Here is a 17,181-nt window from a genome sequence, read left to right on the forward strand (position 1 = left end):
AGGGCCGGTTCGCGTTCCCGACAGAACGCAGAGCTGTCTCAGCTGCTGGTTGTGGCCCGGCCAGGCCGTGGCTACTGTGGCCACAGCCGGAGCAGCCTCGGCGCCATGGAGGTGCCCGGGGCTGCCCCTCAGCCGTACTTGGGGCTGGTCCTGGGAAAGCTGTGCAGGACTGTGGCAGCATTGCCTGAAGACCTGAGACCGGGCCCTGCTTTTCCGTGGGAACTGGTGACATGTGCGGCTCTTACTGGATTGTTGATTCTCTTGTTTTTGTGGAGAAGTGTTCGATCGGTGAGAAGCCGGCTTTATGTAAGAAGAGAGAAAAAGCTTGCTGAAAAGCTTTCTGGACTAATTGAAGAAAAATGTAAACTACTTGACAAACTTTGCGTTGTTCAAGAGGAGTATGAAGGCTTGGAGTCAGCTGTGAAGGATGCCAGCTTTGAGAAGGGGTCAACAGAAGCACAAAGCTTGGAGGCAACCTATGAAAAGCTGAGCAGCTCCAAATCTAAACTTGAGGATGAAATAGTCTTTCTAGCCAAAGAATTAAAGGAACAGAAATCTAAACATTGTGAGCAAGATGAATTGATGGCAGATATTTCAAAAAGGATACAGTCCCTAGAAGACGAATCGAAATCCATCCAGTCACAAGTAGCTGAAGCCAAACTAATCTGCAAAATATTTCAAATGAAGGAAGAACGTCTGAAGGTGGCAATAAAAGACGCCCTGAATGAAAATTCCCAACTTCAGGAAAGCCAGAAACAGCTTTTACAAGAAGCGGAAGTATTGAAAGAACAAGTGAGTGAACTTAATAAACAGAAAATAACATTTGAAGACTCCAAAGTCCAGGCAGAACGAATTCTGAGTGATAAAGAAAATCACATCCAGTCTCTGGCTGAACGCTTGCTCAAGATGACAGACTGGGCTGCTGTGCTTGGAGAAGACATGATGGCTGATGACTTGGAATTGGAGATGAAGAGTGAATCACAAAAGGGTGCTCGCTTAGATGATCTGCCAAAAGGAGCTTTGAAGAAACTGATTCACGCTGCTAAGTTAAATGCTTCTTTCAAAACCCTAGAAGGAGAAAGAAACCAAATTTACACTGAGTTGTCTGAAGTAGATAAAACAAAGGAAGAGCTTATAGAGCATATTACAAATCTCCAGACTGAACAAGCATCTTTACAGTCAGAAAACAAACAGTTGGAAGGTGAAAATCAGAAGCTTCAGCAGAAACTTAAAGGAATGACTGAACTGTATCAAGAAAATGGAATGAAACTCCACAGGAAGTTAATAGCAGAGGAAAAGGACCGGTTAGAGAAGGAGGAGAAACTTTCCAAAGTAGAAGAGAAGGTGAGCCATGCAGCTGAGGAACTGGAGACCTACAGAAGGAGAGCCAGAGATGCGGAAGAAGAATTGGAGAGAAGCGTTCGTTCTTATCAAGGGCAGATGACTTCCTATGAGAAAGAAGTGCATGGCAGCTGGGTGGCAGCTGAGACTGCTGAAAGACACCTCAGGTATTTAAGGAAAGTAAATGTTTCCAAGAGACAAAAATTAGCTGAAAAAGAGTTTAAATTTGAACTTTTCAAAAAAGATCCTTATGTAGTTGATGTTCCAAAGACAGCATTTGGCGGAGAGCATTCCCCATGTGGTGCCTCACCAGTGGGTCGCCCTTCATCCGAAACGAGAGCTTTTCTCTCTCCACTCAGACTCGCACCTTTGACTCCAGGGCGAGGAGGAGGAAGAGGCTCAAGAGGCCCAGAGAATACTCTGGATCACCAGATGACCAATGAAAGAGGAGAATTGGGCTGTGATAGGTTAACCGATTCTCATGGAGCACCTTCTGGATTCCTGTCACCTCCGTGGGAACAGCACCGGAGGATGAGGATCCCTCCACCAGGCCACCCATGTTCTGATCCAGCTCTTCTTCCACAAAGGCAAGACGGATTTGATCCTGATCCTGGTGGACCGTCTGGCCCAGCAGAACTCAGAAGTTTTAATCTGCCTTCCTTGGATAAAGTGGACGGGCCAAAGTCTTCACAAATGGAATCCAGCAGAAATGAAACCAAAGACGACCTTGGTAATGTAAATGTGCCTCATTCATCTGTGCCTGCTGAAAGGGAAGCAAGTGGCCCTGGCTTTGCTCCTCCACCTTTTCCTGCAATCAGAGGTCCATTGTTTCCAGTGGATAGGAGGGGTCCATTCATGAGAAGAGAACCTCCTTTTCCTCCACCTCCTCCAGGAAGCATGTATGGAGCTCCTCGAAATAATTTTCTACCAAGGGATTTCTCTGTCCAGCCACCACCTCCATTTGCAATGAGAAATGTCTATTCACTGAGGGGATTTCCTCCTTATGTTCCTCTAAGAGCTGGATTTTCACCTCCACCCCCACATTCTGAAAGTAGGGGTGAGTTCCCTTCAGGGTCGATTCCGCACTCAAATGAGTGTGCTCCTGAAATCCAGAACCAAAGCAAGAAACCTGATGATATTTTTGGTCTCTCTTCATAAATAGTTTGGACTTATCTTTCATTTTCAGTTTAAGTAACTACTTTTTTTCTCAATTTGAAGCTTAATGGAAGTATAATTCTCAGGATAGTATTTAGTAAATAAAGATGATTTAAATATGAATTTCATGAGTAAATTATTTCCATTTTATTTTATCCTATATTGTATAATTATTTTAATTTGATTAACTAACCCACTATTACATAAATAATAATGGGAAGTTTATTTAGGTAATCTTGCATTTCGGGATGTTTTAAACTCCAAGGGCCGTGTCTTTATGCCAAGAACTGTATTTACTATGGTGGTAGACAAATGTGAAAGTCACTTTATGGTTAATTAAATTTTCATTGATTTAAAGACTTGTTTGGTATTGATAATAATAATAAAATCAGCTAGTTTTTTAATTAAAAAAATCACAATGTACCCCATAAATATGCACAATTATTATGTCAATTAGAAATAATAATAATCTTTTTAACTTACCAAAAGAAATTGTGGATCTAAGACCCTTCAAGACCCTCTATTTATAAAAACTTGCTGTCGATGGATATTTTTATGCTCTTAAAACATGAAATCTAAGCCTCTGTCCATACTGCAATGAAAAAGTCTGTGGTGAGAAGATATGATAAGAAGATGAAGCATATTATTAACCAGTGTTTATGTGTTTCATAGACCTTGACTACCTAGAAAGAAACCTGTAAGGAGGGTATAATGATGCTTCTATGGTTCTAATTTAAACTTTTTATGAATAGAAAACAGTGAGCACTGAATACAGGTAAGAAACCATATAAAATCCTTCATATATGGGTATCGGAGGACTTCAAAATGTTTGTGGGTAAATAGAATTGAAAGGTAAAATGAATCTTCCCTGAGCTTTTTGAAGTGCCGCCGTACATGGAGATGTGTGTATTATATAATTATGCATGTGTGTGTGTAATTGACAGTTAACGTTTTTCTGATGATAAAAATAATACATTACTGCTAATTTTTGCTTGAAATATCTGAAGAATATGCACCAATCAATCTTTAGGTTACAATTAAGGATGATTTCCATGTGACCACAACGTTAAGAACTTTAATCCTTGAAGGGAAAAAAAATCATTCAACTCTATAGTGCCTATATGGGTGGCATGCATTAACAAAATAAATGAGATTTTCTTCTCATTTTTTTGCAAAAATTTTTTTTTTGTAAAATAGGGGAAAATTCTCTAGAAAATTCTTTGATATTTCTTATCTAGAAAATAATTTGGTAAGTCTCATATTTATGCCTTAGAAAAAAGACAGTGTGTGGCATTACACTCTGGTGCTTTGTACTCTGTCAGTGCAGCTAAGCTGGGAATTAATTACATTTTCCACAGTTCCCTTCCGTCTCTTCTTCCAGATTAGAATTGGCCAAGAAAGAAACTTGCACAATATTTGAAAGCTGGAAATGAGGCAGTGGCCATAACCATCTGCAGATCTTTTCTCAGGCAGATTCAGAGACAGACAGAAGAAGAGACCGGGCCCATGTGGGTAAAAACCTCCAGCCGAGTCTGTGAAGTGACGTGTCCCGAGGTTGTCCTGAGGGGAGTGCTTTCCGTTTTTCTTTGTTCACGGATGTTCTCCTCAAACCAAAGCCATTTTTCTGGAAATTTTCTTCTCTAAAGCTTCTTGGCCTTTAAAAACCTAGTATTTGTCGTTGAGTTTTGGTCCAGCATCAAAGACCCTCCACAGTCATCTGAAGTGGCTGCTGAAGCACTTCTTCTGCAGTTAGTGTCTCTGTGACGCTCAACTTGCTTCACGTTCTTCCACCAAAGCAACGTGTTGCCACAGATTCCTGCAGCAGCAGGTAGGAGAGTCCAGCTGCTCCTGAGGAGCGTCAGCGCTGCAGCGGCCTCCTCAGCGCTCCAGCGCTCCCGCTCCGCTGCAGCCTCTGCCCCGCTAGAGCCGCTGCCCGCGTGCTCCCGATCCCACTGCAGCGTCGGCCCATTGGAGCTGCTGCCGCCAGCTCCCGCTCCCTATGCAGCCGCTGCCCCTTTCCAGCCTCTGCCCCTTTCCAGCCGCTGCCCCGCTGCAGCCGCTGCATGCACGCTCCCGCTCCTGCTCCCGCTGCAGCCTCTGCCCCGTTCGAGCTGCTGCCGTGCGCTCCCGATCGCGCTGCAGCCTCTGCCTGGCTCGAGCTGCTGCCCTGGCGCTCGTGATCCCGCTGCAGCCTCTGCCCTGTTTGAGCCGCTGCCCGCGCGTTCCCGATCCCACTGCAGCCTCTGCCCCGCTCGAGCAGCTGCCCGCACGCTCCCGATCTGGCTACAGCCTCTGCCTCGCTCGAGCCGCTGCCCCCGCGCTCCCGATCTGGCTGCAGCCTCTGCCCCGCTAGAGCCGCTGCCCGCGTGCTCCCGATCCCACTGCAGCGTCAGCCCATTGGAGCTGCTGCCACGAGCTCCCGCTCCCTATGCAGCCGCTGCCACTTTCCAGCCTCTGCCCCTTTCCAGCCTCTGCCCCGTGCGCACCCGCTCCCGAAGCAGCCGTTGCCCCGCTGCAGCCGCTGCACGCACGCTCCCGCTCCTGCTCCCGCTGCAGCCTATGCTCCCTTCGAGCTGCTGCCATGCGCTCCCGATCGCGCTGCAGCCTCTGCCTGGCTCGAGCCGCTGCCCTGGCGCTCCCGATCCCGCTGCAGCCTCTGCCCTGTTTGAGCCGCTGCCCGCGCCCTCCCGATCCCGCTGAAGCCTGTGCCCCTCTCGAGCCTCTGCCCCTCTGGAGCACCTTCCCCCACGCTCACGCTCTTCCTCCCGCCACCGCATTTGCCCAGCTCCAGCTGTGGCCCCGCCCTCCTGCTCCTGCTCCAGCCTCTGCTCCGCTAGAGCTGCTGCCCGCTTGCTCCCGATCCCGCTGCAGCTTTTGCCCTGCTGGAGCCGTTGCCCGTGCTCACGATCCCGTTGCAGCCCCTGCCTCGCTCCAGCGGCTGCCCGCACGCTCCCGATCTCGCTGCAGCCTCTGCCCTGCTGGAGCCACTGCCCCCGCGCTCCCGATCCCGCTGCAGCCTCTGTCCCGCTCGAGCCGCTGCCTGCGCACTCCCAATCGCGCTGCAGCCTCTGCACCGCTCAGCCGCTGCCCCTGCTCTCCCGATCTGGCTTAAGCCTCTGCCCCACTGAAGCCGCTGCCTGCGCGCTCCCGATTCCGCTGCAGCCTCTGCCCGCCTGGAGCCGATGCCCGCGCGCTCCCGCTCCCCCTGCATGCTCTGCCTGGCTCGAGCCGCTGCCCGCCCGCTCCTGATCCCGCTGCAGCCTCTGCCCCGCTCCAGCCACTGCATGCGCGCTGCCGATCCCACTGCAACCTCTGTCCCTCTCGAGCCGCTGCCCGCGCCCTCCCGATCCCGCTGCAGCCTCTGCCCCTCTCGTGCCTGTGCCCCTCTCGAGCCGCTTCCCCCACGCTCACGCTCCCGCTCCCGCCTCCGCCTTTGCCCAGCTCCAGCTGTTGCCGTGCCCTCCTGCTCCCGCTCCAGCCTCTGCTCCGCTAGAGCTGCTGCCCGCTTGCTCCGGATCCCGCTGCAGCTTTTGCCCTGCTGGTGCCACTGCCCGCGCGCTCCCGATCCCGCTGCAGCCTCTGCCCCACTCCAGCCACTGCATGCGCGCTCCCGATCCCACTGCTACCTCTGTCCCTCTCGAGCCGCTGCCCGCGCGCTCCTGATCCCACTGCAGCGTCTGCCCCGTTCGAGCTGCTGCCACGCTCTCCTGATCCCACTGCAGCCTCTCCCCCGTTGGAGCCACTGCAGGGACGCTCCTGCTCCTGCTCCCGCTGCAGCCTCTGCCCCGTTCCAGCTGCTGCCGGCGCGCTCCCGCTCCCGCCGCAGTCTTTGCCCAGCTCCAGCTGTTACCCACGCCGTCCTGCTCCCGCTCCCCACCGCCGCCTTTGCCCAGCTACAGCTGTTGCCCGCGCCCTCCTGCTCCTGCTGCAGCCTCTGCCCTGCTAGAGCCGCTGCCCTCGCACTCCCGATCCCGCTGCAGCCTCTGCCCCGTTCCAGCTGCTGCCCGCCCGCTCCTTATCCCACAGCTGCCTCTGCCCTGCTCAAGCTGCTGCCTGCACGCTTCCGCTCCCGCTCCTGCCGCAGCCACTGCCCGTTGCGCTCCCGCTCCCGCTGCCGCGGCAGCCTCTGCCCAGCTCCATGGGCTGCCCGCGCGCTCCCGCACCCTCTCCCGCCGCAGCCTTTGCCCCGTTCGAGCCGCTGTCTGAGCGCTCCCGCTGCCCGCGCGCTCCCGATCTTGCTGCAGCCTCTGCCCGGCTGGAGCCTCTGCCCACGCCCTCACTCTCCCGCTGCAGCCTCTGCCTGACTCAAGCCGCTGTCCGCGAGCTCCCGGTCCCGCCATAGCCTTTGCCCAGCTCCAGCTGTTGCCAGCGCCCTCCCGATCCCGCTGCAGCCTCTGCCCTGCTCCAGCCGCTGCCCGCGCGCTCCCGATTCCGCTGCAGCCTCTGCCTCACTGGAGCGGCTGCCCGAGTGCTAGCGCTCCCGCCACAGCTTCTCCCCAGCCAGTGCGCTTAAAAGGAGGGCGGAGGTTCAGGATCCCAGGGAAAGAGAGCGAGAAAGCGGAATGACACGGGGTCTTGAGGCTGCAGTTTCCTGTCCCTCAGCTCAGGTCCCATCACGCTGTCCGAACACCTGTGTTTAAATCTGCTCTGATATCCAGAAACCTGCAGACCTCTATTTCCATGTCAGGGTAGAGAGGACCGTCTCATTCTTTTTAAAAGCTGCATCAATTATGATTTTACCATAATGTATTTACCCCGTGCCCCATGGGTGCACACTCAGGTTGTGTCCAGGTTGTGCTGTCCTACACAATGCTGCAGTGAGCATCCTGGTGTCCTTCAGAGATTTCTCTGGGTTTGGGCCTAGAGGTGACACTGATGGGACAAAGAATAGCCACATGGAAAATACTGAAAGATAGGACCAGATTATCTTCCAAAGGCTGTAGTTTTATTGCTACCAAGACTATGTGAGGCAATTTTAAATTGAGGTGAATTGTGGATGTGTTGAGTCTAATCAAAATTCTAGTGTTCGTCTCTTCATTGTCTGAGGTATTGCGTCAGGCCTCTGGAGACAGGTGCGTGCATGAGATGACTCCTGGCTTCCAGCTGTCTACACCATGTGTAACATGGCTGTCTGATGACTCTGGCAGCCTGCGGTCCCACAGTCAACTTTGTCATTCTCTTCTCCCCATTAAAATACAGGTTGAATACCCCTTATCCAAAATGCTTGGAAAGTATTTTGGATTTAGGATGTTTTCAGATTTGGGAATATTTGGAGAATACATTTGCAGAATGCTCCAATGAGCATTTCCTTTGAGTGTCATGTTAGCACTCAAAAAGTTTAGGAGTTTGGATTTTTGGATTAGAGACTCTTAACCTGTATATAAATATCCCAGACATTCTGTTTTCTACTATTCTTGGAGTTTCAGGTCCTCAAAGGAGCACAAAAATATTTTGCCAAACCACAGTTTTAATTTGTGATGTTTAAGATGAGGCTTTTGTATTTGCAAACTCTAATGCCAAGTTTTATGATGTTTCTTGGGTCTAGGGTCCAGACCTCCGGACAAGCAGTTGAGAGCGTTAAGAATGCTCCAAGAAGAAGCTTGTGTCAGGGCCTCTGTCAGCCGGCACTGAGGTCTTGAGAGTGGGGGATCCACTGGCCCTGTTCTTTGGAAAGTCACAGTCTAATGTGGCTAGGGCCAGAGGAATACTGGGGATGTCCATTTGTTTCGATGCTGGAACTTGGGAATTTCTCAGAGTCAGAACATTGTTAGATTGTAGCTGACGTGGCAGTTAGTTCTTGGCCCAGTCCAGGGGGGCCGTGGAATCATCGGTTGTTCATGTCGGAGGGGACTCTTGGGGTCAACTTGCCCATTTGTAAAGGAGGAAACCAAGGCTCAGGGAAAAGTGGCTTGCTTGGGTTCACCAGGCTTGGAGTGGTAAAGCTAAGATGAGACCTCTGGTCTTCAGATCCCCAGAGCAGTCATTTCCAATGTGTGACTTTGGAGTAAATGACGTAAATTTATTGTCTAAGAGTTCTGGAGACCAGAAGTTCAAGATCATGGTGTTGGTAGGATGAGTTTCTTCTGAGGGCTGTGAGGGAAGGATCTGTTCTGGGCTTCCCTTCTTGGCTTGTAGATGGTGTCCTGTGTCCTCACCTACTGTTCACTCTGTACCTGTTTGTCTACAAATTCCCACTTTTTATAAGGAGGCCAGTTGTAATGAATTAGGGCCCCCATTTTAACTAAATTATCCTTGTAAAGCCCTTATCTCCAAATCCAGTCCCATTCTGAGGTACTAGGGATGGGGGTGACACAATTCACCCCAAGTGGAGAATGTTACAGAGTAAGAGTAAGAACAAGAACTTGCATGTGTGTTAAATTTAAATAGAAGTCTCTACCTCTGTCCTCAATTGGAAAGTCATTTCTCGAGAAGTGCTGGATCTCCAAGCCCAGCATGGTGGGTTGTCATCCAGTAGGATCTCAGAGAGTTTGTGCTGAATACATGGGCAGAAATGAAGAGACATGAAATCAAAACCCTTGGGACTGGAAGAGACCCCTAAGGCATTTGGTCTAACCACCTTCTTATATGTGGCTTCCTTCCACGTTGTTGCATTCAAGTGCTCAGAGAAAGTGTAAACCGAAGGAATGCAAGGGATCGGTGGGCTTGTGGTTTTTCTTGTGTATGTCACCAGCAGTGGGAAAGGAGAGGGCAGAAAGATTTTTGCACATTCTCTTGTTAATTAGTCCCACAAACCTGCAAGGGACAGCATATTTCAAGGGCCTTGTCAGACTCCGTGCCCCTGCCTGTGTAATAACCATCTAGCAGGGCTTTCACTCCTAGAAGGAAACACAGCACGGTGGGCAGAGAGTCCCAGGGCCCTCCACGACAGCTGTTCCTGTCTTCTCTTATGCGTATCCACCAGCTAAAATCATGACAGTATGTTGATTTTTTTTTTAAAAAAATCACATGAGAACAAAGCATGTTTTTGGTATGGGCAATTCTGTAAAGGCTCTTTAATTATTTTGAGAACATTTAAATATTTCAAGAGCATCTCTTCCGAGGTCTAGGCATTAAGACAATTATAGTACTGCTTTGTGCTATGTCCACCATGTGACATTATTAAGGGGCACTGTCAACCTCTTAGATTAGTTTCCTCAACCTTAAAAAAAAATTGTATATTGGAAAAAGGATTGTTGACTATGCATGTAGAAAGTTTCCTTCTTTCCCTCTTCCCTTGGGACGTTCTGGGGTGATGTGTTATGACCATTTGCTTTGAGGGATGGGCGGAAAGTTTTGATGCCTCTTGATGCCTTGAGTCCTGATGCCCTTGGGTGGCAGAGCTCCTGGGAGCCCTTCCTCACCCCACTTGCATGCTCCAACCACTTCTAGAACATGGGCAGTGAAAAGTAAAAGATGAAAGGTAGGTGAGTTTTGCGAATGCTCCCAGTTACTTTTGTATCACAAAGAGGTTTAGGGCTTTCCTGTACTCTCAATAATAATAATACGATCGCTAAATTTATTGAGCACATACGAAGATCAACTCACAGTGAATTGAAGACTTATACAGAAGACAGAAAACTTAAGTCTACTAGAAGAAAACATAGGGAAAAGCTTCTTAGCATTGGTTTGACCAAAGATTTTTTTTGGAAATGACCCCAAAACACAGGCAACAAAAACAAAAATAGGCAAATGAGATTGCATCAAATGAAAAAGCTTCTGCAGAGCAAAGGAAATAATCAACAGAGTGAAGAGACAACCTGTGGAACAGGAGAAAATACTTGTGAACCATACATCTGACAAGGGGTTACTATTCAAAATATATAAGGAGCTCAAACAACTCAATAGTAAGAAAATAAATAACCCAATTAAAAAATAGACAAAGGGCCTGAACAGACATTTCTTAAAAGAAGACGTACATATGGCCAACAGGTATATGAAAAACTGCTCAACATCATTAATCATTTGGGAAATGCAAATTAAAACCACAATGAGATATCACCTCACACCTGTTGGAATGGCTATTATCAAAAAGACAAGAGATAGCAAGTGTTGGTGAGGATATGGAAGGAAGGGAATACTTGTGCATTGTGGGTGGGACTCTAACTAGCACAGCCACTATAAGCAGCAGTGTGGAGATTCCTCAAAAACTTGAAATAGAACTATCGTATGATCCAGTAATTTCACTTTTGGTTGTATATCCAAAGAAAATGAAATCAGTATATTGAAGAGGTATTTGTACTTCCATGTTCATTGCAGCATTATTCACAGTAGCCAAGATATGGAAGCAACCTAAGTGTCCATTGACAGATGAATATATAGGGAAATGTGGTATATACACAAAGGATTACTAGTCAGCCTTTAAAAAGAAGGAAATCCTGTTGTTGGTGACACCGTGGATAACTATAGAGGACATTTTGCTAAATGAAATAAGCCAGGCACAAAAAGACAAATACTGCACAATCTTACTTACATGTGGAATCTGAAAAAGTTGGCCTTGTAGGAGCAGAGAGAAGAAAGTGGTCTTGGAAGGCTGGGGGTTGGGGGCAGAGTAGCGAGATGTTAGTCAGAGGATACTGTTGGGAAAATAGAATAGTTTGGTCAGGGCCCTTGCCTCGGGTCCAGCTGGGTGTGGTTCAGCATCCTTTGTAAGCAAATTGTGTGTGTGTGTGTGTGTGTGGAGTTAGTGCACATGTGCACCAATGAATCTTTTTAGTTTTGTTGCTATTCTTGTGTTCTTGAGACAGACAGAGAGAGAGAGAGACAGAGAGAGTTAGTTTTGTGAAGCAGGTGGGCGGGCATCGGCCTTGGGCATCTGCCCCGCACAGCCATGCTTTCCAACCTATGGCTCCAAGGACCTTTTGGCTGGTTACCTAGCTCATAGACCTGCGTGAAGGTGTCTGGTGACCCAGCCCGGCATATGAAGGATTTGTGACCCAGTCTGGACAATGGGCTTGAGGGGTCTGTGAGCTCCAGACCCAGCCCTAGCTCAACAATCGGCCCAGTCGGCAGGATTACCAGCAGGTAAAAGAGCATGACAACTAGCGTGGTCGCCTAGCTTTACAATTGGCATCACGAACAGGATTACAAATAGTGCAGGAGACTCTGATAGCCACCCTTTGCTTCATAATCATGCCCTTGTGTAACACATGCAAACCTCTCTTTCTTCTGACACTGTCTGTGGACTTACTGTGAGTGTTCGGACATCATGGGAGACCCAGGCCCTCAGTTTCTCTCCCCACCCACTCTTGGCAGCCGTGGGAGGGTACTTGACTCAAGCTTTTCTTGGCCCTTCAGTGATCTCAGGCCCCATAGTCCAGATTGTAATTGGCCCTTGAGGAACTCACCATATCCATGTTCCCATTTACTTGGAAATGGAGAAGTAAGTGGACAAGTGGCTCTCAGGACCCACTGTGGGACCCTGGTTCCTGACACACTGCCTGACTCACAGAGGGGGCTTCCTCTACATACAGTACCTGTCAAATGGCTCTCTTCTAAAAGATGACGATCTGGCACCGTAGACCCCTGCAGAATTTGTGCACCCTAATCTTCCACCAAGGACATCCTTTGGGTGACTGACCATGTCACACTTATACTACAGTGGGAAGCGAGGAGTCCCACAAGCCAGCAGACTCAGCCATCCCACGGGCAGAGCACAGGCATAGGGGGAGTCAAGGCCTGGTTACATCCATTGCCACAGGACTGGGCGACCCGCCCACACATTTAACTGTTCGAGCTACACCCCCATTTCTGCTTTCTCAGCTAACTTCTTGTGTGCCATTCCAGCTGCAGCACCTCCTAAATGCACCCCACAAGAGATAACCTTCCTTGTTTTGAGCACTGTCTCATTTCTTAGCTAATCACTGTCCTGGAGGTTGGACCACTGTGATGGCCTGAGTTCATCAGGAGTCGCCCCTGGGGTGGCAGTGGAGCAACTCAGAATCCTGGCAGAGGAGGAGCAGCCACCAGAAGTCTCTGCCACGCACACCTTTACCTAGGAAGAAACATTTTTGCACTTGCTTACAGTGTGTATTTTTGTCTTAGGAGATTGTCTGTGTTCATATCGTCTGCTCATTTGGCCCTATTCCTCCCTTCGTTTCCTGCCTTCTCCCTTCCAACCTTTTCCACCTTACATTCCCCCGCCCCTCATCCCTCCCATCCTGGGACATCTTCTCTGCCCACAGACACCTGCTTCTTAGCATGTCCTTGTGCAGAGCAATTAGGTTCTCACTCTGCCTTCTTGCCACCCTGCAGCTCATCCTGAGAGAACCAAGTAAAGGTAGTTGGTAAGCCAAAGGCTTTCCATTGCAGAAAACCACCATGTCATTCCCCGGGGAAGCGACAACAGCCCTGGCCCCTTGAGCTTTAATGGTGATGTGTAACATTTTTCCATGTGCCACTATGCACTGGGACCCTCCTGCCCTTCTGTCTTCTATGGCACACTCTGAGCTCTCTGAGAACAGGAATGGCCCAGCTTATGTTGAATTCTTAGTGCTTAGCCACGGGGTCGGCCCCTTTTGACCCTATTTTAACATGTGGTTGAAAAGCAGAATCTCCGTGCAGCACAGGAATTCCTATTCCATCTAGCTTTGGGGCATCGAAGGTTCCTGGGATGGGGACAGCAGGTGACAACTCGCTTCCTCCCGCCCTGCGCTGAGCTGACTCCTGGAACCCCGCGCTCGGGTCCTGACCCCGCGTGTTGAGAGGGGCGGGGCGGGGGGCGGACGGGGAGGCGCCCGGGGCCGCAGCCGACGTGGGGTCGCGCGCGCGCGCGCGCGCGGACGGACGGGCAGAGGCGGCGGCGGCTCCCGGAGGTGGTGGCTTCACTTTCCAGGACTCAGGAGCGGCCACGGCGGTAGCCGCGGGCAGCGGTCTCGGGAGTCGGAGCTACAAGGCCGGGCGGGGCGGCGGCGGCTCTGAGGGTGAGTCCGGGCGGGCGTGGCGGGGCGCTCGGTGACGAGACGGTCGGCGGGGACGTCCCGTCTCGGGGCCTCCCCAGGACCCCGTCCCCCTCGCGCTTCAGACGCCGTCTCTGCCCTGGCGACGTGTGGAGCCCGCGACCTGCGCGGACACCCGTCCCTCCCTCAGGAGCGCGCTCGGCCGCTCCCGCGCCCCGACCGCGGGCGTCCTCCTCGCAGGCGCCCCGCGCACCCCGACCTGCTCTCCCCGCCGCCGGCTCTGCCGACACCGCAGGCGCCGGCTTCTCCCCTTGCAGGCCCCTCGGCGCCGGCTTCCCCGTGCCGCCTCCCGCGAGCCTCCTGCCCCCGGTTCTCGCCCTTTCTACCCCTCCCCCTCCCGTCCCCTGCTGCCTGCTCCCTCCCGGCCTCCTTCCCTCTCCTACCCCTTCCGCTCTCAGTTCCCCATCCTTCTCTTCCCTCCAGCCCCTTCCCTCTCCCAGCCGCATCCTGGAACTCAGTCTCTGCAAAAGTGCGGGATAAATGTCGCCGTGGAAAGTGCCCGGCTGGCTCTGTCGCTGCTCTCCCGACGGCGTGGTTGCTGCACATGGAGTCTCTCCTGGAGAGCGCCGGGTCCGGCTGCGCCGCGTCCCAGTGGCCGGCCCGGGGAAGACCTTGCGGGGTCTATTTATATATGTCCTGGTGTGTGGGGGGGGGGGGGGGCGTTGTGTTGGTCTTTTGTGATGCCTGGCGCTTGTGACACTTGGGAACCGAAGCCCATTTCTCTCTGGTCTCTTCCCTGCAGCCCCCACCGGCCTGGTTTGAAACTGGATTCTGTCTGTTCTCTGCCTCCCCCGCCCCCCTCCTCTCCTAACGTTTTGATCCCTTTGACCGTTACTATTTCTAACGAAGATAAAGAGCGGCTTCGCGTGTGGGTGTGGGTGTGGGTGTGGGTGTTCGTGTTCTCCCCACGACCAGCCACAAATGTCCGATTCATCTTCTCTCGATGAAGCTAAGCCCGCCTGAGAAAGACCATCCCGTGGTCGCTGGCTGTTGTTCCTAGTTGCGTGTTTTCAGGATTCTTCGTTTTGTGCTGTGTTTCCTGGAGAGTTTACTCAGATGTTTTTATACGAAAGGAAGTGCTAGGAGTTACCCCCACATGATCTCGCGGTTCGGAAAGATTTTAAGCTCTTCTTAAGTTTTAATCCCTGACCCTTTAAAACGTATGTTTCTGAGTATGTGATGATTCAGCCTGGACCTTGGGAATCTAAATATTTGTCTTTCCTCAGACGGTTTGGATACTCCGTGGCTCTGGAGCTTTGTATGCGGGAGGATGCAGAAGATGAAGGCTTTCATATGTAATGCCGTATCCCATGCTGTCTCCCCCAGGACACAGCGCCCTTTCCTCCCAAATCTGGTGTTTCACTGTTATTTCCCGCATAAATAGCTTTACAGTTAAAAGCTGAATATTGCTGGATGTTGTGCACATAAGTTGTTTTGCTTTACGTTTTAGAGATTAGAAAAGTGAGGAGGAAGACAGCAAGATACAGATGACAGAGTCAAACGTTTTCCTGTTACAAAAGCCCAAACGAGCACTTCCTTTTGCAGTTTTATACGGTCTAAGGCTTATCTGCATCGTAATCTGGATTTATGGAGTGACTATATTTGCTTTTATGTCATCAGTGATATTTATGGCCAGGGCATTTCATTTTTATGGAACATGTGAGTTTCATTCATTCTGTGTGGCTGATTTCTGGGACTGTAATTACAACATAGAGTACATAGCTAATACAGCTTAGACAATTCGTGTTGAAGGAACAGTATTTGAACTCATACCTTACTATTTTATGTTTAGAAACTAGGTTTTACTTTGAATATGAAGTAAAAACATTAATTTATATATCTCAGTATCTTTCAAACTATCATTGGAGAGTGGCCCTGTGTTTATAATCCTGAGATTTGTTTATCTTCCCTCTATATTAGATAATTACTGTTTAGGAATTAATTTTAAAATGTTAATTTAGAAGATATGTTTAAAGAGTTTTAATTCAGGAACTTTTCTTCATTTATATTTTCGAGAAAACACCCAGTTTGTACTTATAACTAATTAAAATTATTTATAGGCTACTTTTTCTTCATAATAATCTGTCGCTCTGGAGTGGTACAATCATTTTTTTTCACACTTTTTCTGTAATTGGACCTTGAAAAAACAAAACCAGCACAAATTCCCTTTGTTTTTGATATTTGAAAAATACATATGAAAACTTTATTTCTAAAAGCTTCTATAGGGGTTATCAGCGGCCTCAGATGAATCTATCATTTGTAGGTTAAGATTTGGATGAGATAAGTCATCTTAGGTTAAGAGTGGTAATACGTTTTTCTTGATTTTGAAACTATCTAAATTATGCTTCCATGTGGGCATTTTTAATAGTATTTTTAGTAGTTCTGTAGTGAGACTGTTTTTTACTTTATTCTTCCTCTGGTGCTCTGGAGTAGTTTATGAAATTGGGTTTCAGATTATGGCTCACATTACATCATTGGGTAGTCTCTTAAGCAATTGTGTCATCACAGCGTTTTTAGATTGTATGAGGGTGTAAATGCACATTTATAATGAGAAGAATGTGTAACTTTATAACTAATGGGACACAAAGCTGAAACTCTAGGCATAGTTTATTAAATTATGGTGTATTAAACTGAAGCTTCAACCTCAGTATAAAAAAACTTTATTTCATTTAAGCTCCTATATATTTGTCATGTAATGGATTGCTTCTGGTTTAAGATGTACACAATGATTCCTCAGTCATTTCACATTTCATAAACTATTGCCGGCAGCATTTTGCTGTATATGAGCACCTTTCCCTGAGAATTGTTCTTTCTCACTCTCACGCACATGTGCTTTAACACAGTTTGAGGTACATACCTACATGGTTTTAAACCTCTGGTAAATTTTAACTGAAAGGAGTAAGCTGAGAAAAACCAGCGTTGAATCCTGGAATGAGAATTTAAAGTGAAATAGAAATGAAAAAAAAAAAAAAGCAAAAAATATGTTAGGACTTTTAGAGCTAAATGTGAAACGTACCGATATTAAATTTCAGTATTCTATGAAGTGACTTTCGTGCTCATAAAAGATGTCGCAGCTGTGGAGACTGATGCTGTCCATTCGCAGCATAGGTAGAAACGTCTTCAGATTTCCCATCAGTGTGTTTCAGAGCTGTTTGGGGCCGACCTATTTTTGTCTGGCATGGGGGAAGGGAGCCGTAGGGGTTTAGAGGGTGTTGGTGTGCGTGGTGTCTCGGTGAAGGCATTCAGTATTTGCTGTTGACCCTTCACCTCTCTGAGCTTCCTGATTCTTCCATTCCTTTGCAGTGCTTTTTGATTTGTCTTACCGCAAAAATTTCAATCCACTAAAGGTCTGTATTACAAAAATAGCTTTCTTTGGTTTAGAGCAAGCCGTGAGTTAAATGTTTAGTGATGATGATTTTTATCACTGTCAACTAGCCATTCATTTGGACTAAATTATGAAAAACTGTGCTTTAATTGAGGTGTCTTCATTTTACCTATTATTTCTTATTCTTGGTTGTATCAAAAACAATTTCGTTTCAAGTACTAATTTGATTAAGAGTAATCAAGAGTATCCTTTTCAAAAGGAATTTGTTCAATTTATCTATGATTTGTAAAGGTATATTTTGTATTGTTAATGGTACTTCTTAAACCTAGGTAGTTTTGCTTTTTAAGGAAGGAGCGTCTGAGAAGGTAACTAGATAGTGCTCAAAGTGATTATTAGGTGACAGTA

The 17,181-nt window shown here is 48.6% G+C and overlaps 1 protein-coding gene across 1 annotated transcript; it reads left to right on the forward strand.

The window, feature by feature from the left end:
* Positions 1-105: 105 nt before the first annotated feature.
* Positions 106-2,474, forward strand: LOC134363333 (melanoma inhibitory activity protein 2-like). The gene is given in 3 exon segments (XM_063078933.1): positions 106-1,621; positions 1,733-2,446; positions 2,449-2,474. Coding segments are annotated over 3 exon segments (2,256 nt in total).
* Positions 2,475-17,181: the final 14,707 nt, after the last annotated feature.

This window comes from Cynocephalus volans, chromosome 14, assembly GCF_027409185.1.
Source record: "Cynocephalus volans isolate mCynVol1 chromosome 14, mCynVol1.pri, whole genome shotgun sequence".
NCBI lineage: Eukaryota > Metazoa > Chordata > Mammalia > Dermoptera > Cynocephalidae > Cynocephalus > Cynocephalus volans.